We start from the raw sequence: 26,423 nt of genomic DNA, 5'->3' as shown, positions 1-26,423 counted from the left end.
TAATATGAAGCCTGCAGTTCTCAGAGGATACCTGCTACAAGTAAATATCTTCGCTTTACCCAGTGGTAATCAGGCACTGCCACGCCTCAATGGGTGGTGGTAAGTGGTTCCCCCCTAAAATGGCCACACGACAAGTGCTTCACTTGCCGCTTTTAAAATTAGCCTTTTACCCATTGCAGTAAAAGGAGGCCCGCATCAAAAACACACACTGACGTCAGCGCAGGCCCTCTTTTGCCACAGCTTAATAAAAGGATTCCAATGGTTTATATATATATGTGGTAAACTGTAATTCCCTTTGAATTACATAGTAACATAGTAGATGACGGCAGAAAAAGACCTGCATGGTCCATCCAGTCTGCCCATGACAAACTCATATGTGTATACCTTACCTTGAATTTGTACCTGTCCTTTTCAGGGCACAGACCCTATAAGTCTGCCCAGCAGTATTTCCCGCCTCCCAACCACCAGTCCCGCCTCCCATCACCGGCTCTGTTACAGACCGTATAAGTCTGCCCTCCCCTATCCTCGCCTCCCAACCACCACCCCCTCTTCCCCCCAACTGCTCCGCCACCCAATTTCAGCTAAGCTTCTGAGGATCCATTCCTTCTGCACAGGATTCCTCTATGCATATCCCACGCATGTTTGAACTCCGTTACCGTTTTCATCTCCACCACCTCCCGCGGGAGGGCATTCCAAGCGTCCACCACCCTCTCCGTAAAGAAATACTTCCTGACATCTTTCCTGAGTCTGCCCCCCTTCAATCTCATTTCATGTCCTCTCGTTCTACCGCCTTCCCATCTCCGGAAAAGATTCGTTTGCGGATTAATACCTTTCAATTGAATAAGGAGGTAGCCTGGAGTGTTGTTTGAGCATGGTGGCACTCAACCAATCATTAAATATATATTTTGGGGGGAGTACATGTGCCTGCTCTGGCATCTTTTTTCAGTGAAGTTCTTGGTTTGTGCCCTCTGCTGGCAAAAGGTAAGTTTTGGACAATACACTGACAAAAGTCTGGGTTTCCCAAATGTGTCCAATTGACTGTGCAGCCTGTCAGGGTCTCAGAATATTAACAATCTGGTCAATATTCAAAACGATTTAACTGGTCAGAAAAGGCCAATGACCGGTTAAATCGCTTTGTTCGGGCTATCTGCTAATTTTCAGCAGCACTTAACCAGTTATCACTGCTGAAAATTAACAGCGACTAAGTGAAAGCTGGTTATTTTGGGGGTGGACTCAGCACTTGGCTGGTTAAGTGCCGATATTCAGCACTTAAACGGCAAGGGTAATTGCATAAAACACAGCCCTATCTTTATGCAGCAACACATGGCCGGTTAAGTTCTAAATATTGACTTAACCAGCCGTGTGTTAGCAGGCACCGCATAAACCGGATATTCAATGCTGAAGTCCAGACATGGCCCAGCATTGAATATCTGGGAATAACGCCGGATGAATTATTACCCAAATGAATATGTATGGTATAGATCTGCATACATTGGAGACTCCTGAAAATCCATCCTGCTGGCTGGAGGGTCAGTAAGATGGATTTGTGAAGCAAGAAAGCTGGCAATGTGCTTTCGAGATGCTGATTCTGGCACTCCCTGCGTAGGTTCAGATTGCGCGTGAACTTGGCATGCACAGAAGAGACGGTGTCGGTGGCTGGAAAGCATTTCATTGACTTTCTTGCTGTTGGGGGAGCACAGGGGGCAGTCTGGCCAGTCGAATTATTTGGCTGACAGGCAATGGGCAACCCTACCAGCCATTCAACAGGTGCTGTAGGGGGCCCAGGACCCCAAGGTACCCCCATGGTTACACCACTGCTTCACAGGAACAAGTGCTAACCTGAAGAGAATTTTCCTGAGCACTGCACAGATATTTTAGGTTTTTTTTTTTCCAGAGCAAAGCCCAGAAGTTCCCTCCTGCTCCAGCTTAATTTCAACTGTCCCCAACTAAAATAAGAGCACCATGAGCTTTACTTGGCAACTTCCTGAGGGTCTTGTCCAGTTTTTACTCCCTCATTCTCCCCAATATAGTAGTTCCCTTGGGAGTCTAGTACATGGGCACCTTGAATCCCGCCCAGATATTTAAGTGTTGCATAATGACTAGGATCCCCCTTCAATCCAGCCAACCCAAAGAGAAGAAGCAAGGAGACAGGATTCATTTGCTATTTTGTCTTGTTCAAATGGACAACTGAGTTGAGATATTGCTTTAACTATCCTTGCTTCTAGCTTCCAATGATAGAAAAGCTGCTTTGAAATGAGTAAATAAAGGAAAATCAAAGATTAACAAAAGACCAGACAAGAAGATTCAGCTTCTCCTGCACCTTTATTATATTTATTGTTAGACCAGAGTAAATAAAAACAGAACTTAGGTTTTTTGGGGGTTTGTTTTATATTTTTAACTTATAATTTAGATATTACTAAGGAGAATACTTTCAGCTTTTAAGTGTTTCATTTGCATCTGCCAGTGCAGAGCTGTCCACCCTGCTTAGTTTCATAATGGGAACTCAATTCAATCCTGATTTTTTAAAGCTAAATTCCATCTCCATCCCATACAACTTTTGCTCTGGTCCCATTCGAACTATCACTGTGCTGATTCTGTTCTGGTCTTAGCTTCTAACCCTCAGTACCAGTGCACTTCATTGAGATGCCAAGGGCCAGAGTTTATGGGGTATAGATTAGGAGCAGGCAAATCAGGACTGCATTATAATTCTAGTTTGACCTGGAGCTGGACAGTTGAGCATCTAGTCAGATGTGAATTTTGGCTTAAGGAAAAAGAATAAAGTCTTTGGATTCTGTCATCAGAACCCAAATACTGGAGTGAAATCGAAGAGTGTGTGGGCTAAACTGGAGGCAGGGCAGTTCTGAGATACATGAATATGTCATCTTCAAACTCTAAATGAATCCCGAATTTCCTCCTTTGAGTGATTCGAGCTTTCAGAAAATGCTGGAAAATATTACTATTCAAATCCATTCATGAATTCTCACTAGAGGTTGTGCCTCAGGAGCAGGTGCTCATGAGTGGAAAAATCATCAAACATTCACCACACTCATGACCTGATAAAAGTTTGCATGTGAGCAAGTGGCCCTCATATTCTGCTCAATTCACTGCCAACGCCCCTTTGGCTACTCCTAAGCAAGATATGGAGAAGCTTCCACTTTTCGCTATATCCAACCCCTCCCCACAATTTCATAGGAAGAATGAATTGATTGTGATTTGTATCTTTTTACTATAAGAATCAAAGAAACAATGCCAACCTGTCACCGACTGAGGCAAAATGAAAACTAAAAATTTTTCAGTATGTTGTAACATGCAGGGAACTATGCCATTCTGCCAATCAACACATATCTGCCATTATTCTATTGGTTACATGGCAATGAGCACAAAAGAAGAAAAACAAACCTTCCACAGGCAAACGTCAGTAAATCAAAAATGGTTGGAAGGCACCAAGACAAGGAACCAGGATGGCCAAAAAGCTCAGTTTATTCAATAAATCCAAAAGCAGGTACAAAACATAGTCTTCCAAAGCGGCATACAAGAAACACTTCATGACAAGAAAAACGCTTGCAGGATGGCCAAAAGGCTCAGTAAACAGCGCAGAAAATTGTATAAAAGTCCTGCTGACTGCAATGTTCTGTATACTGAAGGACGCCGCCAGTTGTACGATACATTTTTTGCTTTACTACAGACTATAGAGAGGTAAATCTGTTGTTTATATTTTTGGCATACAGAACATTGTGGTCAGCAGGACTTTATGCAATTTTCTGTGCTATTTACAGGACCCGTGATGAAGGCATAACTTGCCGAAACACTGCAGTGTTGGGTTTCCTTGTTATTAAGCGCTTCTTGTATACCGCTATGGAAGATTGCATTCTGTACCTGTTTTGTGACTTTATGGATAAACTGAACCTTTTGGCCAACCTGCAAGTATTTTTCTTGTCATCAAGTGTTTCTTGAATACTGCTTTGGAAGACTGTGTTTTGTACCTGCTTTGGGATTTTATGACTACATTGAGCCTTTCAGCCATCCCAGTTCCTTGTCTTGGTGCCTTCCACCTGTTTTTGTTTTGGTGACATGCCAATGCCCTGCCCATTAATGCACAGTAGTATTACCCAGAATTACAAAGTGCAAAATGACCAAATGGCAGAGACATGGAAGGAGTTTATCCACCAAATCATCTCCAGCAGGGATACCTTGGCATCCTCAGAGGACATAGCTCCCATGTTCACCATGTTATCTGTGACTTTCCCCTGTATTCTTGTTCAAAGCAATTTGGGACTAGTAGTTCTGCCTCCTTAGTTACCGAAAAAGAGTTCTCTGAGCTTGGCTTTGTACTCCTGTTCATGTCACTGCAACACCACTAGATGGGGGTATAAGGATAGTTAACAGCTGTCTCTTTATAGCACGGTCACTGTCAGAGAGTCAACAACTTTCCAGTTCTTTAAGTAACCAGATAGCCTCATGTCACAGGAGATTAAACCAGTGCAGGTATTACACCATTGTATGTAAAGATGGCTTGTTGCTTTTCTTAGACACATCAAAACTACTTCTCTATGCATGATTGATAGGGACAATCCAAGAACTGGTGAATCCCATCTGTTTAGGTGTGTCTAGGAGTCATATTTTGAGAGGTGTTTTATGACTATTGGAATGGTGCTCTGGTGTTTTTAGAAATGGGGATGCAGTGGGTTGATGTCTCTTGTTGAGGTTATGTTATGTATGTGTTTGTAATTCTATTATATATATTTGTTTTATTTAACACTGATATCAGCATGGCTGGATGTGCAATTTGCAAATTAAATAAATAAAAAAAATAGATAATTGGCTTTGCATTTCATTATATCAATTCCGTGCACCATGCCTTTGCTGCTGTTTGGCCAGAGTCAGTCACCTGAACAAAAACGATGCACAGATGAGAAGTGCTGCCATCTACTGTGCCTCTGTCTGACCACCAGCTACAGAGCTCCAAATGCCAGCACTGATTTTTTTTGCCATAGCACCCTCTGGTGGTAGCTGTTCCCAGCTCCGAAGAGCCCTTAGCTCTGGATTCTAAATGCTGCCATTGACTTTCTCCTTCCACACCACCTTGTAGTGCTTGCTTCCCTGAGTCCTTCAGACACCTATGTCCAGCTGTTTTATGTTCTTGCTTTGCTAGCATAGCATCTCCATGCAACACTGCCTGGAGGAATGCAACTAAGGGGGTCACGTCACACTGGACTTGACCTGTTCATAAGGACTTTCTTGCAGCATTCCCAAATATCCAGAACCAGTCCTCTGCTTTTTACCTTGGAATTTTTATCCTTCTTCAACAATATCATCCCTATACAACCTTGCCTTGATATACTGTATCTCATGTCTTTGACATGAGCTCTGTAGACTATCGTGAGTTCCCTGTTCAGTGCTGTATGTCTACAAGTGCTAAAGAAGTGACAAGTAGTAGTAGTTGTTCCTGCAATCCAGTTGATAAGTTAGGCCCCTTGTAAGTGCCTATAATGCACATTCAGTCTTTGTGGGTGGCCTAAGACCTAGTTATGAAAGGGTCGTCTCCCTATTTCCACAGAGAACATAGGTTGCTATACATGTATATGCACTTCATGGTTACACAGCATATGTGGTTATGTAAGATGACAATAGACTTTTGCTACCAGTTTTTAGATGAATGAGCACATAAAAATTATAGGTCAAAAGTCATCAGCAACCAACCTGACCTGCCCCAGAAGCCTTTTCCTGATGAAATAACATTCAAGTTGTTGTTTTTGCCTGACAGATGGTGGTTCCCTTGATTCCTGTTAATGCTGCAGTTTCCTAGCTGCTCAATCTTGCTAATTTTTTTTTGCCTGTGGTATGGTGATGATTCAGGATCAAATTGCTAATGAATTCACAGGCTCACTCACATTCCCAGCTATACATTAGAAGCTAGTTTTCTAATTCCCATTCCCAATGCGTTCTGGAGCTTTATTCCCTGTTTCAACGCAATGAGCATGAGAGTTGGAAAGAACCAAAGTGGGTTAGTTTAATTCACATGTCTTCTGTATGCTTGTACCCATTCCCTCACTGCTAAACAGTTGTAAACATAGGTAGATGGTGGTAGAGAAGATATTTCTCTACCCAGTAGTTGTATGGGTTACAGTTCTAAGGTGTACAGTAGCAGGAAGGACTCAGAGAAGGCTGACCATAGAACTCCATGGACATTAAAACTCTTTATCTGATGCCATTATCACATTATGAAGCATTCTGGGATATGTAGTCCTCAGATTTCACCAACTTCATTGAGAATGAACATGCCCAAGTGCTCACTCAGTTAAGTGATAATTAAAGTGATCAAAAGAAACTGCAAACATATATAGTCTGGGAGAATGGGCGTGGGGAGAGGGGAGCAAAGATGTGTCCTGTCCTAAAGTGGAAACCCCTTGAGACTTAATGCAGCTGGAATGGAGATTTCAAACAGTGTAGTATCCTTTTGGCACCCGCAGTCAGAGTAAGGCCTCACCAAGCATGCAAGACACTTCACTTCTCCCTCTTACCATCCTTCCACCCTCGGCATCATACAGAAACCTCCAGATATCTTCATGAATGACCAAGAAAAGGTAGGGAGAGGGAAGCTGCACCTTTGGTTTTTGTATTAAGAGCAGTTTGCCCTCTTGATCTTCCTATGATCCCAAGGTGCCAGCATTTTAGAATGACTGAGGGTGCCAAATACAACACAGACTACCCCTTCCTGGACAGAGAACGAGCTAGCTCAATACTGAGGGTGCTCAGCACCCACTGGCACCCATGGAGCAGGCCCCTTTGCCATGACCTCATTGTTAAAGCCTCCCATGGCAAGTGATTACTCACCAAGGAGTGGCAGTGAACTTAGACAAGGAGAGAGTAGAAGTGGAAGATGAAGCAGAATGAAGAACATGATGGAACACTACCTAAGTCCCTACGGGTCGGGGGGGGGGGGGCATCATGGAGCCTCACCTTCTACACTTGGGGCAGCTGGCACCTTGAGGCATTTGACTTCTTGCAGAAGAAAAAGCCAAAGAACCATCGTCACCCCAAGTTCTGTGATTCATATGCCATCAGACATATTCCTAGGGGTCCCTCCACACTCCCAAAAGCATGGGAGTTGCCAAAGATTATGATAGTGGCAACTGCAGAGTACTAGACAAATATATATATGTATACATATATTAAGAAATATGGTTAAAAAAATATATATCTCTATAGTAACTTCACTCCAGCATCTCAAACCCCAACAATGGAACAATAATAGGGGCTTTATAGAAAAAAAGCATATTTTGTATCAGCCACACAATGGCTAACAGAACCCATTTGGGTTTAAATTCCCACCCAATTTATCCACTGTCGGAAGATGTGGGTGGGGTTGTGGAGGGTGACTTGCGTCTCCGCAGAGGTGGTGGTGTCCATGACTTTTCTGAGCCGCCCGTCATGAGGTGGGGCAGCTGTGCTTGCACCCTGGCCAGCTCCTGCTGCTGCTGCTGTAGAATTGTTTGAGTGATGAGCCCTGGCAGTGCCTGCAGGCTGATCCCCACTAAGTCGATCTTGGTCTCCAGTATAGCAAGGCGTTTTTCCAAGTCTTCATTCCTTTCCTGAAGCTCCGAAACCATGTCATACATCACATTCTGGGTCTGGAGAGAGACCAGAGTTTGGGGATGGGAGGATGGGAGAGTGGTAAGCAAAACAACTGGGGTCATTCGATAAACACAAACTGTCAGGATTTAATTTTAGTTAAAGGAGACCTGTCATTTCCGGAAGCTAGAACCAGAGTGTATTAGGGTTATAAATGAACTCATTTTCTAAGCCAGTAATTAGAAACAAACTGTATGGATTAAATAAATGAGAAGGAGGGACAGTGGAATAACGTTTTGGATAAAAAAAAAAACCCACACAAACCAATCTGTAGCCCCATCCCAAGCTCTCTAGTTACTGATGCTGTATTGGGCAACATATTGGTCTGGCCATGGCCCCGTGGCCCACCCAGTTCCACTGCCTATGCACTCACTCACCACTTGCCTAATTCAGGCAAATGTTCTACTTGGTCAATAGAACTCACTGGCAGACCAGACTCAAAAACCTTTATTATGTTTCACACAAGTGTATAATACAATCCCAAATAGCATATGAAACTCTGGAAAATTATCTTGGAGAAATCTTCAGATGTATTCCACGGCAGATTTCTCAGATTTTCAAAGTATTTTGAATAGACGATTGGTTTTGAATATTTACTTAGGGGACTTGGATTGCATTACACACTTGTGTGAAACATAATGGAAATTTATGATTGTGTAGTCTGGTCTGCCAGTGAGTCGTGTAGTCTGGGTACAGCAGGAACCTGGGGTGAGTGAGTGCTAAAGGAGTTTGCAAGATTTATTTAACCCATATAGTTTGTTCCTGATTACTGCTTTGCACTGAACGTTTTAGACAGTATTTTTTTGCCCTTTTTAAAGTTATCGTTAACACATTATCTGTAGAGATCTTTGATAGAATAAAACTGATTGTTTTTCCTTTGTTGTTAGATTCTCTGGCATCCATCACATATTCCTGTGTCTACTGTATTATTTACAACTAAGAACACCGTCTACATTATTTGCAACTATTTCTTAGTAGACACCTCAATGATATCTGATGACAGAATGCTCCAGAATCTTAGAACATGGACAGTAAAAATATCTCCCTTGGGGCAGTACGTGGGGGGCTTAGTTTTAAAATAAATTTATCTTTGGTCAGTTTGATTTCTGCCCTATGGCCAGTCATTAGTTCTGATTCTCTCTTCTCTTAAAAGGGTTGGATATTGGGACATAGTGACATAATAGATGATGGCAGAAAAAGACCTGCACGGTCCATCCAGTCTGCCCAACAAGATAACTCATATGTGCTAATTTTTGTGTATACCCTACTTTGATCTGTACCTGTGTTCTTCAGGGCACAGACCGCATAAGTCTGCCCAGCACTATCCCCGCCTCCCAACCACCAGCTCTGGCACAGACCGTATAAGTTTGCCCAACACTATCCCCGCCTCCCAACCACCAGCCCTGCCTCCCAACCACCGGCTCTGGCACAGACTGTATAAGTCTGCCCAGCACTATCCCCGCCTCCCAATCACCAGCCCCGACAAGGATTCTCCTACAAAGAATGTGGAGGAGCTCTAGATGGAATGAACATTGGCTGCTCACCTTTGCTAGATCCACCAGGGTGTTGGCTTGATCATTTAACTTTCGTTGTTCCATCTTCACACTACGCAGTCTGGGCAGGAGAAAGCACAGGAGAGTTTTGTTACAATTTTGGGAAGGGCTGGGGGGTGGGGGTGGGGGGAGAGAGCAGTTGGAGAGGCTATCTCCATACACAGGCAAACAAACTTCAGGAGTCGCTGTAAGAGCATGCAAGACATGCGCAGAAATATCAGAGCTCTGACAAGTCCAGGACTTCAGATTTCCAGGTAATGCAAGAAGGGAAATATGAAAAAGTGTGCTTTGCAGGTCCAGCACTGGGGAGAGCGTTAAGGGACTGAAACATAAGGGCTTAGGTCTAGATGTTCTCAGAGAATAGAGCTCCTGGTCATGAGGGGCACACTGAACCAGTTCTCTATTAGTTCTGTATGTTTTTTCAACATATAAAATATAAACATTTGGCAACTCTTTATTACAATAAGCTCTTCAAGCTTTAATACATAAGAATTGCCAAACAGGGTCAGACCAAAGGTCCATCTAGCCCAGTATTCTGCTTCTAACAGTGGCCAATCCAGATCACAAGTATCTAGCAGAATCCCAAACACAAACAGTAGCAAGATTCCATGCTACCGACCACAGGGATAAGCAGTGGCTTTCCCCAGGTCCGCCCCTTAACAGAGAAAAAGTTTTAAACTGTTTCAATGAGCTGAGAAAGGCCTTCCACAATAGTCACCCACTTTTCCCATCCCTTCAGGTTGGCCATCAACATGTCCATTTCCATCCAAATGCAGAACCTTTCTACACAGTCTATAAAGGTAGAGGAAACATTATTTTCTGTTCTGCTAACACCATGCGTCATCTGCACCTGACAAAATTTGTACAGGACATTGACTAAGAGTCCAGTGCACATCAAGAGGGAGGAACCATAAAATAAATTGCTAGATACAGCTTATGATAGGATTGTTCACGTGCTGAAGCTCCTCTCAAAAAAGGCCCCAATAACACAGTCCTGCTAGTTTTAATCTTCTTTCTCCGAGTAAGCAAGAGAAATCAGAGACAAGTTAGATATCAGAGCTACAACACCAGCAGATCGGGAAAAGCATTTATGTGGACAGCAGCTGGGCCAACCACATAACAGTTTTTGTTTTTACATTGCTAGTGGTTGTACAGATAAATGTGGCTGTCATCTTTGCAAAATGGCCAAATTTATTTCTTCTGAGAAAGGCACGTGGTTTAGGGCAGGATGAGGGCAGCAAAAATGTTACATGTTCAAAGATGAAGTTTAGCCTCTGGATGTATAACTTATATATCTCAGTGCTAGCAGGTAAATACTAGGCTTAATTTTAAATAGAAAACTGGTTGTTTTGAAGTTCTGAAGAATTTCCATGGGGTGCTTAAACATATATCTGTTAAATATGTAGAGTGTTTGTTTTTTTAACATATAGGGAGCCTGGATATTCAATGCCAGGCTGTTTCCAGTGACCAAAATTGAATATCCAGTTTAAATATAACCGACCAAGTTGATATTCAGTGCTGGCTGATTAAGTTTAAACCCACCAAATATAGGCCTGCTATTTTGGCAGCCCAATTTGGCCACCAAACTTAACCTGTGATATGCTGAATATTCGCAGATAGCTCGCTATATCGCACGATACAGTCGGTTATCTGCTAAGCTCTGACTGGGATTATTTAGCGGGACATAACCGGTTATCTCTCGTTGAATATTGGTGGATAAGTACATAAGTACATAAGTAGTGCCATACTGGGAAAGACCAAAGGTCCATCTAGCCCAGCATCCTGTCACCGACAGTGGCCAATCCAGGTCAAGGGCACCTGGCACGCTCCCCAAACGTAAAAACATTCCAGACAAGTTATACCTAAAAATGCGGAATTTGTCCAAGTCCATTTAATAGCGGTCTATGGACTTGTCCTTTAGGAATCTATCTAACCCCTTTTTAAACTCCGTCAAGCTAACCGCCCGTACCACGTTCTCCGGCAACGAATTCCAGAGTCTAATTACACGTTGGGTGAAGAAAAAGTTTCTCCGATTCGTTTTAAATTTACCACACTGTAGCTTCAACTCATGCCCTCTAGTCCTAGTATTTTTGGATAGCGTGAACAGTCGCTTCACATCCACCCGATCCATTCCACTCATTATTTTATACACTTCTATCATATCTCCCCTCAGCCGTCTCTTCTCCAAGCTGAAAAGCCCTAGCCTTCTCAGCCTCTCTTCGTAGGAAAGTCGTCCCATCCCCACTATCATTTTCGTCGCCCTTCGCTGTACCTTTTCCAATTCTACTATATCTTTTTTGAGATACGGAGACCTGTACTGAACACAATACACCAGGTGCGGTCGCACCATGGAGCGATACAACGGCATTATAACATCCGCACACCTGGACTCCATACCCTTCCTAATAACACCCAACATTCTATTCGCTTTCCTAGCCGCAGCAGCACACTGAGCAGAAGGTTTCAGCGTATCATCGACGACGACACCCAGATCCCTTTCTTGATCCGTAACTCCTAACGCGGAACCTTGCAAGACGTAGCTATAATTCGGGTTCCTCTTACCCACATGCATCACTTTGCACTTGTCAACATTGAACTTCATCTGCCACTTGCACGCCCATTCTCCCAGTCTCGCAAGGTCCTCCTGTAATCGTTCACATTCCTCCTGCGACTTGACGACCCTGAATAATTTTGTGTCATCGGCGAATTTAATTACCTCACTAGTTATTCCCATCTCTAGGTCATTTATAAATACATTAAAAAGCAACGGACCCAGCACAGACCCCTGCGGGACCCCACTAACTACCCTCCTCCACTGAGAATACTGGCCACGCAATCCTACTCTCTGCTTCCTATCTTTCAACCAGTTCTTAATCCATAATAATACCCTACCTCCGATTCCATGACTCTGCAATTTCTTCAGGAGTCTTTCGTGCGGCACTTTGTCAAACGCCTTCTGAAAATCCAGATATACAATATCAACCGGCTCCCCATTGTCCACATGTTTGCTTACCCCCTCAAAAAAATGCATTAGATTGGTGAGGCAAGACTTCCCTTCACTAAATCCGTGCTGACTTTGTCTCATCAGTCCATGTTTTGTATATGCTCTGCAATTTTATTCTTAATAATAGCCTCCACCATCTTGCCCGGCACCGACGTCAGACTCACCGGTCTATAATTTCCCGGATCTCCTCTGGAACCCTTCTTAAAAATCGGAGTAACATTGGCTACCCTCCAGTCTTCCGGTACTACACTCGATTTTAGGGACAGATTGCATATTTCTAACAGTAGCTCCGCAAGTTCATTTTTTAGTTCTATTAATACTCTGGGATGAATACCATCAGGTCCCGGTGATTTACTACTCTTCAGCTTGCTGAACTGACCCATTACATCCTCCAAGGTTACAGAGAATTTGTTTAGTTTCTCCGACTCCCCCGCTTCAAATATTCTTTCCGGCACCGGTGTCCCCCCCCAAATCCTCCGCGCTATTTAACCGGCCAGGAGCCATTCCTGGCCTGTTAAATAGCGCTAAATATTGGGTGGATAAACATCTGACAACTATCTACCTGAGAACAAAGGAGAGGCAGAAGATCTGTGATGCAAGCACAGCAGAACAAACAGCAGACCAACCATTGTAGAAGGTGAAAACAATAAATACTTTTGCCTGGCGTGGCCATGTTTCACCAAGAGGCTGCGTCAGAGGCAAACCTAGAGAGGGAAAATGAAAAAAAAGCATTCTTGCTGCAAGGCTAATTTATCCTGACTAGAGGGAAGCCTGCTTTATTCATTCTACCTCTCTAGTTTTGCCTCTGATGCAGCCTCTTGGCAAAACGTAGCCAAGTCAGGCGTATAAGTATTTATTTAGTTGAATTAAAGTCCTTGTTATCACTTTCTACACTTGTTGGTCTGCTGTTTGTTCTGCTGAACTATCTATCCACCTTCAAATCTGTTTAAAGTATCCCTTTCATCTGAAGTTAATCGGCATTTTAGTTGTCAGGTGAAAGGGGTAGACTTATTCTAAGGTATGGCCCATTACATTTAGGGGATTTCTAGTCTGGATTACACCTGGACAAATGCAAGATAGGAACACCCTGCCCCAGTGGCGTAGCAAGGGCGGGGTGCTGGGGGCAGTCCACCCAGGGTGCACACCGCTGGGGGGGAGGGTGTCGGCTCCGCTGGTTCCCTGCTCCCTCTGCCCCGAAACAGGTTACTTCCTGTTCCAGGGCAGAGGGAGAAGGGAACCAGCAGAACCGACACCCTCCCCCCCCAGCGGCATGCACACGGCAGGCACGAATGCACTGGGGGGGGGGGGTTGATGCGCCGAGGGGGGTGTCATGCTGCACCCGGGGGGGGGGGGTGCGCAGTGGCAAACCGCCCCGGGTGGCAGCCGCCCTCGCTACGCCACTGCCCTGCCCTGTATGACCTGGACCTGTCTAATAACCCATATTGTGAAGGGCCAAGGACAACTGAAAACAAGATCCTCTAAGAAATCCACGGACAGGTTCAGCATGTGGTATGCATGCTGCATGCAGGATTGATAAGCTCCCCACAATGAGAACACTGCTGCAGGATTAGTTCATGTTCCAGTGGGCCAATGCTCAAAACCTAACACTGGCGCTAGAGGAGATTAGCGCCAGACTAGAGCCAGTGTTAGTGAGCGCAGGATGCTCAGAGGGCACTAGCCCAGGAGACAATGTGCATGCCAAAGTTTAGCACAAATAGCATGCAAATGTGGTCAAACAGATATTAATGAGGTTATTTCCTATTCCTTCTAATGCTCAGAGAACAGAGCACAAAACAAAGCCGCCCTTACTGCTGAAAACCTAACGCCAGTTCAGAGCACAAGTTGGGGTGTTTGAAGAGAGGATTTCCCATGATTTTTTCATTAAAAGCTGCTAGTTTTATTTAATTTGAAAGCAGAGGAAGCCCGTGCAAGCCCCTAACTGGTGGTAGTGAGAGACGAATGTATGCAAGTCAGAGCAAACCCAAAAGTGAAAGCACACATTGACACATGTTTTCTGTATGGTAGCCGTGTTAGTCCACTTTTAAAACGTAATAAATAGAAATAAAACAAAACATTGAAAAGAAAATAAGATGATACTTTTTTTATTAGCTTTTGAAGATAATCTTTCGAAAGCTAATCAAAACATGTATTAAGTTAGTCCAGTAAAAAAAGTATCATCTTATTTTCTTTGTAGGTAAAAAAATAAATAAAATTGAAACGCTTATATTTAAAGGTGCAGAATTAATAGTGACCATGTGTGCTTTGCTTCCAGGTTTGTCTGGTGCATGCGTAACAAGAGCTGTGCTTGTCACAAAACTCGTGTGCATGCACCGGGCATGTTCCTCCCCCTTGCTTTCAGTCAAACAGCGTACATATCATACGGTTGAGGATTGGGGAGCTATTTTTTTGCACTGCTCCCGCAATATTGATCGGGTGCTGTTTCAGATAGCGCTGAGTTCTGAGCATCGGCCCACAGGTGAGTGAGAGGAAGGGGCAGTGCTTAGGGAGCGTGGCTCCGTGCCTTCAGCTAGGAGTCTGCAACCTTTCTCGCTTATTTCTCCCATATTCACTTAAAACTCAGTATCCTTTCCCATGGCATGCATAGACCCACAAATTCATGCCATGCAATGTTGAAAGGGGGCTGTTGCAAGGTAACTGGTCCCCTTATTTATTCTCATGCAGCCTGGAAGACTATGTTGCTGCACCCCTGTGAATGCTGTTTGCATTGCAGTGTGCAGTTGGGCAGACTCTTCTCAGGGCTGGCTGTGGTATGTAGTTATTTCTGGGTGAAAGGTATTGATAGAGAATCTCCTTCTCCTCTTGTTCTTCTTTTTCCGCAGCCCTTTAACATTGCCCAAATTCTCTCATTTTCAGCTAAGGAGGAATTTTTCTTCTTTTCTCTTTCAGAACAGCAGGAACACAGCAGTGTTTGCATACAACCTTCCTTACTACCCTGACTAAGGGGTCCTTTTATTAAGCCGTGGTAAAAAGTGGCTTGCGATAGTGGAGATGCGGGTTTTGGGCGCGCGCAGAAATATTTTTCAGCGCACGTACCAAAAATGCCTTTTTAAAATTTTTGCGAAAATGGACGTGCAGCAAAATCAAAATTGTCACGCGTCCATTTTGGGTGTCTGACCTTACCGCCAGCCATAGACCTAGCAGTAAGGAATCTGCGCGGTAAGGACCTATGCACATCAGATGCCACTTGGCGCGCATCCGCTATGCGCGTCTGAAAATAAAAAATATTTTCCAGACGTGCGTAGCGGCCATGCACCAAAAATTAAATTACCACAAAAGGCACTTGGTAGTCGGGCGGTAAGTTCATTTTGGTGCACGTTGGGCGCACGTAGAGCCTTTCGCGGCTAAGTTTGCACCGATGACTGGAATGGTGGTTCAACATGCTTTAAAAAGCCTCGTCTGTGGGGCGTTTTCAGTAGCCTCTAGAGATTGTGCCTTCTGCTCTTCAGAAGTCAGCTTAGACAATTCTGCAGCTCAGAAGGATGGTCATATCTCCCACTAACATCTGTGGTTCAGCCCCAGACATCATCAGAGTTATTGGTTTGTTTTTTTTTTTTTTTTTACACATTTCGTTTAATATGAGAGAATGAACTGAGCAGGATTAAAAGAGATTGAAGAAAATGCTGTTTCATCAGTGCTCCTTAACCACGGCTGTTCTCATTCTTACAGACCAGATTCCTCTTGCACTATTCTGCCATCTGTAAGCCTGTCTTTGGGCACAAAAATAGAACTACAAATCTCAGAATTCTCCGAGTTGCATTAAAAGAAAACAACAGTTCAATGTTCTCTATAACTCTTGGGTAATTAATGAAGCATTCCCCATGCAGTGGGATGCCAAATTAGTAAAGCAAGAATATGAGGTCTAGGATGTTACCACCCTAGGTAGGAGAAAGACTCCAATTCCCAGGATGCCGTGGAGCATCTTAATTTATAAAGCAGAGGGAATTGACAGTTATCTAGACTGAGCCCTTTGCTTTAAATCAGTGGTACCCAAACCTGGTCCTGGAGGCACCCCAAACAGTCATATTTTCAGGATATCTTCAATGAATATTTATGAGAGAGATTTGCATGCACTATCTCCACTGCATGCAAATCTCTCTCATGAATATTCATTGTGAATAGCCTGAAAACCTGACTGTCTGGGGTGCCTCCAAGATCAGGTTTGGGAACCACTGCCTTAGATTGCTGCAGGACATCGGTGTGCTTGCCTCAGCGATGTGCTGCTGGGAATATTGCACAGGAGCTGTATTTTCAATTTTGCAAAGGTTCAGAGCAGACATAGAGCAGAGGGTGGGGGTAGTTCCACAGTGGGTTGTATGTGAAAGCATGCACTCTGCGGTCAGGGGATAGTCGGCATTCACAGGACACATCAGGCTAACTTACTTCTGAGCTCTTGGGAGGGGAATGATTTGGTAAAACAGAGATAAAATACAACACACATTTTAATAGCACGACAGACACCAGGAAAGCATAAGCAACACTAGCTCTGCCACTTCGCACCTGTTCAACTGAATCAACTGATTCCATCCCCTCCCCGGGACTATCGTATCCCATGCAGTTCTACTTCTGCTTTTCTTAAGGAAATAAAAATCTGAATTATTTATTTATTTTTGTTACATTTGTACCCCACGCTTTCCCACTCATGGCAGGCTCAATGTGGCAGGCAATGGAGGGTTAAGTGACTTGCCCAGAGTCACAAGGAGCTGCCTGTGCAGGAATCGAACTCAGTTCCCCAGGATCAAAGTCCACCACCCTAACCACCCTAACCACTAGGCCACTCCTCCACAATTACAGATCCAGGACTGGATCAGCCTGTTCAGTTTATTGGGCTGAGGTGGCAACCCTAAGTGACAAATACCAGCTCCCTCCCATTCCAAGCAAAGACAGTACCATATACAATACAGTTTGAAAAGCAAAGGCGCACAGCTGTGACTTCACAGTTTCCATCATAGAGCTCCAACTATTTTGGCAGCTGCCTCTTCTTAATTAACCACGCCCTCTCTTTTTCTCTTTCTGTCTCTCTGTCCCACATTTACTCTCCCTGCCACTTGTTTTTTTTTTTTTCTCTTTCCTTCTTTCTCCTTCAGTTCAGCTCAGCCATCTGCTGGTTCCCTTGCATCTCTGGGGAGGGGGCTGCAAGTACAAAACCACCACCCTGGCATTGGCAACACTGACCAGGGAGATGTGAAAGGGAAATGGGACATATACCGCCTTTCTGAGGTTCTTGCAACTATATTCAAAGCGGTTTACATATATTCAGGTACTTATTTTTGTACCAGGGGCAATGGAGGGATAAGTGACTTGCCCAGAGTCACAAGGAGCTGCGGTGGGAATTGAACTCAGTTCCCCAAGATCAAAGTCCACTGCACTAACCACTAGGCTACTCCTCCACTAGCAACATTTCATGTAGAAGCCTGCCCTTGCAGATCAGCAACACGGCCGCACAGGCTTCTGTTTCTGTGAGTCTGACGTCCTGCACGTGCAGGACATCAGACTCGCAGAAACAGAAGTGGAGGAATGGCCTAGTGGTTAGGGTGGTGGACTTTGGTCCTGGGGAACTGAGGAACTGAGTTTGATTCCCACTGCAGGCACAGGCAGCTCCTTATGACTCTGGGCAAGTCACTTAACCCTCCATTGCCCCAGGTACAAATAAGTACCTGTATATAATATGTAAGCTGCATTGAGCCTGCCATGAGTGGGAAAGCACGGGGTACAAATGTAACAAAAAAAAAAAAATAGCAGCAACAGAATTTCAACAGTAGCAACATTCCATGTAGAATCTCAAATACAGAAAAGGAAATGAGACTTGATATACAGCCTTTCTGTGGTATTTTGCAACTACATTCAAAGCAGTTTACATATATTCAGGTACTTATTTTTGTACCAGGGACAATGGAGGGTTAAGTGACTTGCCCAGAGTCACAAGGAGCTGCAGTGGGAATCAAACTCAGTTCCCCAGGATCAAAGTCCACTGCACTAACCACTAGGCTACTCCTGACACAACAGTAGAGTGGCCATTCTTTTATGAGAGGGGGAGGATGAAGGAGAAAGAAAGGAACAAACAGTGAGAAAACAAAGGAAAACACTAGTTCTACAGGAACATATGAAAGCTTTTTTCTCTGCCTGCTTCTGCCTGGGACCTACCCAGTGTCTGAGAGGTATTTTACTGTTACTACAGAGAAGTAGTGAAAGGATGTGTAAGTGCACAAACACCCTGGCTGAAGCTTTAGGGGCCTGTGGCTACAGAAATATTGATTGTGGATAAAGTCTTCCACATGCGATATTCTAGAGGGATGGCTGCCACCACACATGCTGTGACTGCTCCTACATGTGTTGGTTTTACAGAGATGGAAACTGTGAGTCTCACACAACAGGCAGAGACCCAATACTTACTGATGGATGGCTTGTAAGAACTTGCGTTGGTGTTTGCGGACTCTGGCATGGTCGATTTTCTTCACCAGCTTGGTGTGTTTATAAATGAGCCATGTTTCCCTGAGTACATTGGCAGCAGCATTTTTTACCTGAAGAGACAAACCAAGGTGGAATCAAGCTGGGTTTGGAGAACTGACCACTGTCTAGTGACTTTTCAGCAGGATTCCACCACTATTGTGAATGCAGATCCAAAACTGCAGTCAAATCCAGCAAATATAAGGGACTGGTTAAGATGACACTAGTATTTCCATAGTTAATGATCTCATCAGCATGCTTAAATGGTAGAGATGAATGTACCTAGGCACTCAATAAAATGACTGGAATACTCCAAGATGTACTATTAGCTGGGAACAGGTCACATCAGTATGTACGGTTGTATCTGAGCCACTGTTCGGGGTTCACCCAGAGTAAAAGTGCCATCATGAGCAAGCCCGAACATAAAGGTGGATAGGATACCTGGCCTTGGTGCTCAAAATTAAATTTACATGGGTAGTTTTTGGTTCTGTATCAATCTTTGGCCTTTGTCTATATTTCCTTACCCGTTTGGTTAGTTGTGTATCCATCATGAAATTGTGCACATGTTTTTCAGCTTTGGTAAGTTCCAACTTCCTGGCAACGACAGCCACCACCAGGGCAGTGCAACCAGCACCCTGGAGTGAACACAAGTAGAGAAGAGGTAATGAGTTATCAACATCTTTTCCTACAGCTCAGTGCAGAGACTGTGCTAATATGAAGGCCTCAGACTTTAGAGCAGAGAGAGCCAGGGGAGTTCATCAGGAGGATAAAAGGCGCTGAACACAGGGATATGGGGGGAAAGAACTATATTTACTATACAGTGTTCTAGAAAGAACACTGTTAGCTAGAAAGAGTCTTTTCCAATATCTGAGCTAAATGACATTTATGTATTAATTATAAGAATCTTTGCCTACTGACTTTCCCAGTGCCCAGAAGCAGAAGACTCAACTAATGTTATCCTTTTGTGCATCAGTGTTCAGAGGGTATCTTCTGACTCCAAGACTCTTAGAAAGTAGCAACATGTGCCCCAATTTTGTTGAAAACAGAAGGATCTCAAGGTTCTACAGATGTCTCTTTATGTGGTCTCCCAAGAGGGTTGTCATCTTCCTTCTGCTTGCTTCAGTCATCTGTGGGCAAGTAAATTCTCCCTGACTTTTTGACATCATTGAGAGCGATGCTCACCATGGTGGAAATCTAGTGGTGTACCCTCAACCAGATGGTGATCTTGCATTTCCTCACCTAAGTGGCTGGATGACCACTGCAGCTATGGTCTGGAGGCTTGAAACTAAGAGTAGCTCTATTTTGCTAGAGAAATGTACAAATCCTCATTCAGGTCAGAATACTTTCGGAGACTCTGCAGTGGCTGTTAATTTGGGCCCCAAGGAGAGTTTTACTCTCCTGCTAAGATCTTTCATTCTCTTGTAGGCCTTTCATCTCAGTTTTATGACCATCCGGATTAAAGGGCCCTCTTACTAAGGGCATTAATCTTTAACACGTGCTTAGCATGTGAAAAACAGGCTACTGCAAAATGTATAAGTGTTTTGTGGTATTTTGCCTGTTACAGTGCATTAAGTGTGCATTAAGGGGTCCTTTTACTAATGTGGGCCTGCGCTGTTGTAGGCGCCTGCAAAAAAGGCGCTTTTTGGGCCAAAAATGGACGTGCAGCAAAATAGAAATTGGGGCACGTACATTTTGGGCCTGAGATCTTACCGCTACCCACTGACTTAGCAGTAAGGTCTCACGTGTTAACTGGGTGGTAATCATCAGCGCGCAGTTAGCACCATGCGGTAGAAAATAAAAAATATTTGCTGATGCGCGTATCGGATGCATGTAAAAAATGGAATTACTGCCCGGGGCACTTGGTAGCCAGGCGGTAGTTCCAAATTGATGTGTGTTGGACGCGCGTAGGTGCCTATGCGCCTTAGTAAAAGGGCCCCTGTTTTTAAAAATATATCTTTAGTGGGTCTTGTCATGGATAGAGATTGGGCATGGAAAGTGATAACCAGCTAGCATATTCGCTTTAGCATGTGCTAACTGGCTAACGTGTCTCCTAAATAGGAGGCAGTAAGGGCTTCCACATTCATTTTTTGCAAATCCCACAAGCTAATAGAAAAATTAGCATGGGGCCTGCAAAATAAAACAAATTAAAAAAGACCTAATACTGCCGCGTTGAATCTCGGCTTAGCATATGGGAAAGTCCCGCATTAAGATGCGCTAAGTCCAGATTCCAATACCCTTTAGTGAAAGGGCCCCTAAATTTGTAATTTGGATGTATTGGTTTATTGTGACCTTGTGCCCCTTTGGGGAATACGGAGGTCATGTAATCTCATTTCTCCTAAAGAATGTTGGAATATTCTTTGCTTATTTTGTTTTGGTCTATGTGTTTAATGTTACTTTGTGGACTTATGGTGAGGCTTCTTCATCATGAGGCCATATATAGTCCTTTGTTTTAATTATGTATAGATGGTCAATTGTATTATGTGACTTGAACAAAGGATTTCAAGTTAAATTAAGCTGAATTAAATTAATTGCTGCATATAGAAAATAGAGAATGAAAAAGGAATAAAAAACCCAAAACTTCTCAACCTTACCATAATTCCTGTCAGCAAGCAAACACCCTTTCCACAGTAGGTATGTGGTACCATGTCTCCATAGCCAATGGAGAGAAATGTGATTGAAATTAACCACATTGCCCCCAGAAAATTGCTGGTCACTTCCTGTTTGTCATGATACCTGCCAAAGGTCAAATAAAAATGGAAAAACATGGGTCAAAAATCTAATTCCACATATCATCACTTTACATGGCCTCTGGATGGTTTGATATCATCCATTTTCCTCTATTAGCTATTATCTCGCCTTTCCAATGAAATTTCCACCCTACACCAAGTACTGGCTTTATATGTGTCAGCTCTTGGATAGGATTCTCCCTTACCATGACCTCCAAAGCTGTTCAGCTGTCAGCAGCAATGGATAGATAAAGCTCCTTCACTCAGGAATAACTACCATTCTTCTGCAGTTGCCCCCTCTAGAACTGTTTCAATGTGGGATATCCCAGTTTCTACAAGTGTGTGGCTAGTGGCCCTGGATTACTCATCTAACCTAACTGCAAATCCTGAGGTCATTCCAGGGACTAGCACTTCCAAAGCAGAACCTCAAACTGTGCTGACTGGATACTGCTGTGACATCACTATTCCAGAAATCCTGCCTTCCAGTGGTGTTTTTTTTCTGGGATGATTAAGCTGGAGTCTGCATATGAAGTATCTGTTAGTACCTACACACACCCAGTTGTGCCACTCAGGACTTCCTTCTTCTTTTCTGTGCTGGCTCCACTCAAAATCTAATCCTCGTAGGGTCTAGTCTTACTTTGGAAATTTTACAGTAATTGGAATATTGAACTCAAAAGAGATTTTCTTTACTTCATGTAAAATAATTAACTAAGCATTGTATGTTCTTTCAGACAGAACCATGAAATGGGTCTAAATGTAACACCAAATCAAATTAATTCTAGTGCATTCAAGTGCTGGCACTATCTGACCTGGGAATGGCCCACATGAACTGTAATACCATGCAGCAAGACAACCAGCTGGTTGCTGGAATCACAATGCTTCCTTCCTATAAGGCTGAATATATTAGTTACATACCAAGAGGTAACCAGTGGACCTGGAAAGCCTACAACATTTCAAAATCTCCCCCTTATATTGCTCATAGTCCAGAAGACATACACCATCTTGTAGTTTTAGGCCCAGCCTTATAAGGCAGATGCATTGTATTCCTATAGAGTGAAGAAGGGTAGCAATCTGGTGGCTAAAACTCATACAATCCTTTGCAAAGTGCTAGGAAGAAGATGGGTAGGAGGAAGGCAGCATGTGTCCATCTTTATTTTTAAAAATAATCTCTTACAAATGATCTCAGGATTTCACTCAGTGACAGGAAGATTCCGGACTCCCAGCTATACTTAGGTCAAAGAGAGATGGAAATATTTCTTTAGTGGCATTCCCCTGTCTAGGCTTGGGTCCTTATTCTGCATACTTCCTGAACTGCATGAATGGTTGAATGTCTGGACATTTACATCCCATGGCATTTCTTGTTCTCTTGTGGTAAGAGGTATTTTTGGTTAGGATCAGTGGATGCTTGACCCTATCCTATGGAGAGTTTCACCTGTGCAAGACTCTTTTACACCTCTAAAAGTTCATAAAAGGCAGAGAGGCCTCTGTATTTAGTGGTCTCTGTGATGAGCTAGAAATAAAGTGAATCCTCTACAGAGTTCCTCCCATTATGCTCAATGACCATGTGGCCAAAAGCTGAGGCAGTCAGCCAGGGTGCTTCTGAGCCTCGCTATGCATCAAAATAGTGAGGGGAAAAAGCCCTCTCGAAAGTGTAGAGGATAAGTAATTATTTTGCAGAAAGTGTTATGTTCTATAAAACTCGAAGAAGTACATAATATTTTGCTTCTCGAAAGAAAAATAATGGGATCAATAGTCAAAGCAATTTAAAGAGGCAGGAGAAGCTCCTGCCTGCTTAAATTGTATTCAGTGGGCTCAGGCTGGTTGCTGATATTCAGTAGGTACTTAACTGAGCACTAACCTGCCGAATCCAGGGAGACAGGGAGGAGCTGGCAGTTATACTGGTAATATTCAGTATCAGTGGCCACATAGCTAAGCGGGTAGATAGGCAGTCTTAACTTTGCCCACTTGGATATGCAGGTGCTGGCACTGAATATTGGCCAGCATCTGCTGGCTCTCCTTCCTCCCTCCCTCCCTCTCCCGAACAGGAGTTGCCAATCTTCTGTACCTACCCCTCCAAACAGTGCCACCTCTCAGCCCCCCAACCCATAAGTAGCACCCCTTCCTGAAGCATCCCCACCCTGTAGGCCCCCTGTGCCTACTTTAACCTTCCCTGTGGGGTATTCGGAGCAGAAGCAGCTCCCACTCACTCACTCCCATGCCAGCTTTGCTTGCAGGAGCAACTGGGAATTGTTTATGCTCAAAGGAGTCCCTGGATCACCAGAGACGGTTAAGGTAGAACAGGGGGTCTACAGAGAGTGGGGGATGCTTCATGAGGGGCGCTATTTGATATTTGGGGGGGGGGCAAAGCAGAAGAAGGCTCTATTTGTGTGTGTGTGTGTGGTGTTCTGGGAAGAGGAGATGATGGGGGGGGGGGTTGAGGAATTTGTGGTGGTGGGTGGGGGAGGGAGGAATGGAGATATCCTTATGTGGGTCCCAGGTGATATTCAGCTGAAACCTGTATAAATGTTTTATGTGGGTCCTGGCTGAAAATTCATCCCTGGCCCGCATAAGTGCTGGTGGTCAACACATGTCCAGTGTTCAATGCCAGTACCTGGATATGGCCCATCATTACATATCTGGGTCTAATTTAGCCAGCTACGGTTAGCACTTTAAAAAAATGCTGACTGCTGCTGGCTCAATATTGACAGGAATATTATTAACCTTTAGATGAACTGGATACTAGCTTCCCAGAGCTGTTGTTAACATCCTTATCTGCTTTAAAAATAAACCCCAAGAAATAAAAAAGTGATCTTGAAAACAGACACCAACAATCATAGTTTTCTAGAGGAACAGTTAGATTATTGGCTCTGCATTCTCTAATCTCTGAAATGTGGCTGAACGCCAACTAATGAGAAAGACAGCCAAAGCAAGGCTTTAAGAGGGCATAAATGAATTCCTTTGAAGTGATACACCTCACCAGTACAGCCAGATATTTATATTAATAATTGCTTTATATTAATCTTTAAAACTGTTTTGTCTCCCTCTCTGGACAATTATCAGTTATTTTTATATATTTATTATGGGTGGGCAGCAATTAAAAATGTTAATCTAAATTAATCGTGGTATTAATCACATGATTAATCCACCACTGGGCTGGATGGCTTGGTACTGGTAAATTTCCACTGCGCAGACTGTATGGAAATTTTTTAAAAATCTGCTGAATATAATGAAAAATTGCATACACACACTTCCTTCACACAGCACATTGTTCCCCCTCACCCCATGTAGGTACGTACCTTTCTCCTCTCCTGCCGCATCCCTCTCTTGTACATACATCCAAGTGCCTCCCCTTCTGCTGCTAAATTTGTTACCCCTGATACACAGACACACATTTCTCTCTCCTGCTACTGACCGCCTCCCCCCCCCCCCCCCCAGCATACAAGTCTGGCATCTCTTCCCCCTCCCCCCGCATATGTCTTAACATTTATTTGGATTTTCATAGGGACTCCGGCAGCAATTCCCACATGTTATTTGCAACTGATGTCCATGCTTTCCCTCTGCTACATTATGCCATGGTGCAATAAGATAGGCAGGGAGGAGAAAGCAATGCTGGACAATGGAGGGGAGTAAAAAATTTTGGTCAGGATTAAAAAATTTAATCCTAGTTAAAATTTTAAAAAATTAATTGAATTAATAGTGCACTAAGGGGTCCTTTTACTAATGGATTTAGTGCATGTTAATGATTAGCATGCACTAAATGATAAGACACCCCATTATATTCCGATAGGCATTATATTCCTATAGGCATCTTATCATTTAGTGCACTTTATTAAAAGGACTCCTCATTGCCCACCTGTAATATTTATGTATTTCTCATATTTTTATGCTAGTTCTCTCCAAAGGCTACAAAGTGGTTTACAACAGTACAATAAATACATATACAATGTCATACAATATATCTAACAATATGGCATCTATAAAAAAACACATGGGTCAATATTCAAAAGGATTTAACAGGCAGAAGAGGCCCCTGCCTGGCTAAACACTAATGTGTGGGATAACTATCGGCACTAGCTGGCCATGTCACACCTGGGCAGAGGAGGGGAGGTCTGACAGCGGAGTCAGGGAGGAGCTGGAAGTTATGAGTGTGTTGGCAATTTTCACTGCTGTTGTCTGCATAGCTAAGTTACCAAATAGGACTGGACAAAAGGCTCTTAAGTGGTCACTTAGCTATGTGGATGCCAATACAGAATCTCGGTTGGCACCCACATAACTACTGGGTAGTGGTCTGTATCTCTCATTGTTCTCCCCTTTTGACCACCTCCCCAAAGAAGAGAAGACCACCAACAATATGACCTGTTCCATTTCCCTATCTCCACAACATGACCTGACCTCCCTCTAGGACCCGCCCCAACAAGAGAAATCCCTCAAAATGACCTGACCCCCTCCCAACCCTCTGAACAAGGGAAACCCCCCTCAACATGACTGAATCTCCATCCTGGACACCCTCAACAAGAGAAGCCTCCCAACCTGACCTGACCCCCCATCCTCCCCCAAGAGAAGCCCTGCTCCCACATCCCAGTAGCCCCCCCTCCCCCCATGGGACTACCTTGACATCCAGGGCAGTGTACTGGGAGTCTGAGCAGGAGCAAACCCCACTCGCTCCTGTCCATGCTGACTCTGGAAAGAAATGGAGACCATGACCGTTTGTGGTAGTCTCATGGTACTACTACTAGGGAGGGGGGGGGGGTCAACCTTCCTTATATGGAAGCACCATACCACCTAGCAGTAGTAGCAGTAGTACTGTACCACCAGAGTACTGCTAGAAGTCATAGTTGCCATTTTTCAGCCACAGCCACCAGGGGGAAGAATGAGTCAGGTTTGGTCCTGCCCTCCTCCAGGGATGTTAAGGAAGGGCTTGGAAGGGAGCCCTGCTGGGATATGAGAAGGGGGCTTCTCTAGGGGGGATCCAGGATGGAGGTCAAGCCATGTTGGGGGGTTCTCTTGTTTGGGGGAGTGTCTGGTAGGAGATTTGGGTCTTAT

At 43.9% G+C, this 26,423-nt stretch overlaps 1 protein-coding gene across 1 annotated transcript in view; it reads right to left on the bottom strand.

The window, feature by feature from the left end:
• Nucleotides 1-7,329: 7,329 nt before the first annotated feature.
• KCNN1 (potassium calcium-activated channel subfamily N member 1) overlaps nt 7,330-26,423 on the bottom strand; it is a 107,330-nt gene continuing 88,236 nt past the window's right edge. Inside the window, exons 6-10 of the mRNA XM_030218710.1 lie at nt 21,246-21,387; nt 19,179-19,289; nt 18,601-18,728; nt 9,177-9,246; nt 7,330-7,631 (exon numbers count right to left, since the gene is read on the bottom strand). Coding sequence (XP_030074570.1) covers nt 7,338-7,631; nt 9,177-9,246; nt 18,601-18,728; nt 19,179-19,289; nt 21,246-21,387 — 745 coding nt within the window. The 3' untranslated portion in view covers nt 7,330-7,337. The remainder of the gene's footprint in view (nt 7,632-9,176; nt 9,247-18,600; nt 18,729-19,178; nt 19,290-21,245; nt 21,388-26,423) is intronic.

Source organism: Microcaecilia unicolor, chromosome 11, assembly GCF_901765095.1.
Source record: "Microcaecilia unicolor chromosome 11, aMicUni1.1, whole genome shotgun sequence".
NCBI classification, from domain to species: Eukaryota; Metazoa; Chordata; class Amphibia; order Gymnophiona; family Siphonopidae; genus Microcaecilia; species Microcaecilia unicolor.
This window is presented reverse-complemented; position numbering and strand designations above follow the sequence as displayed.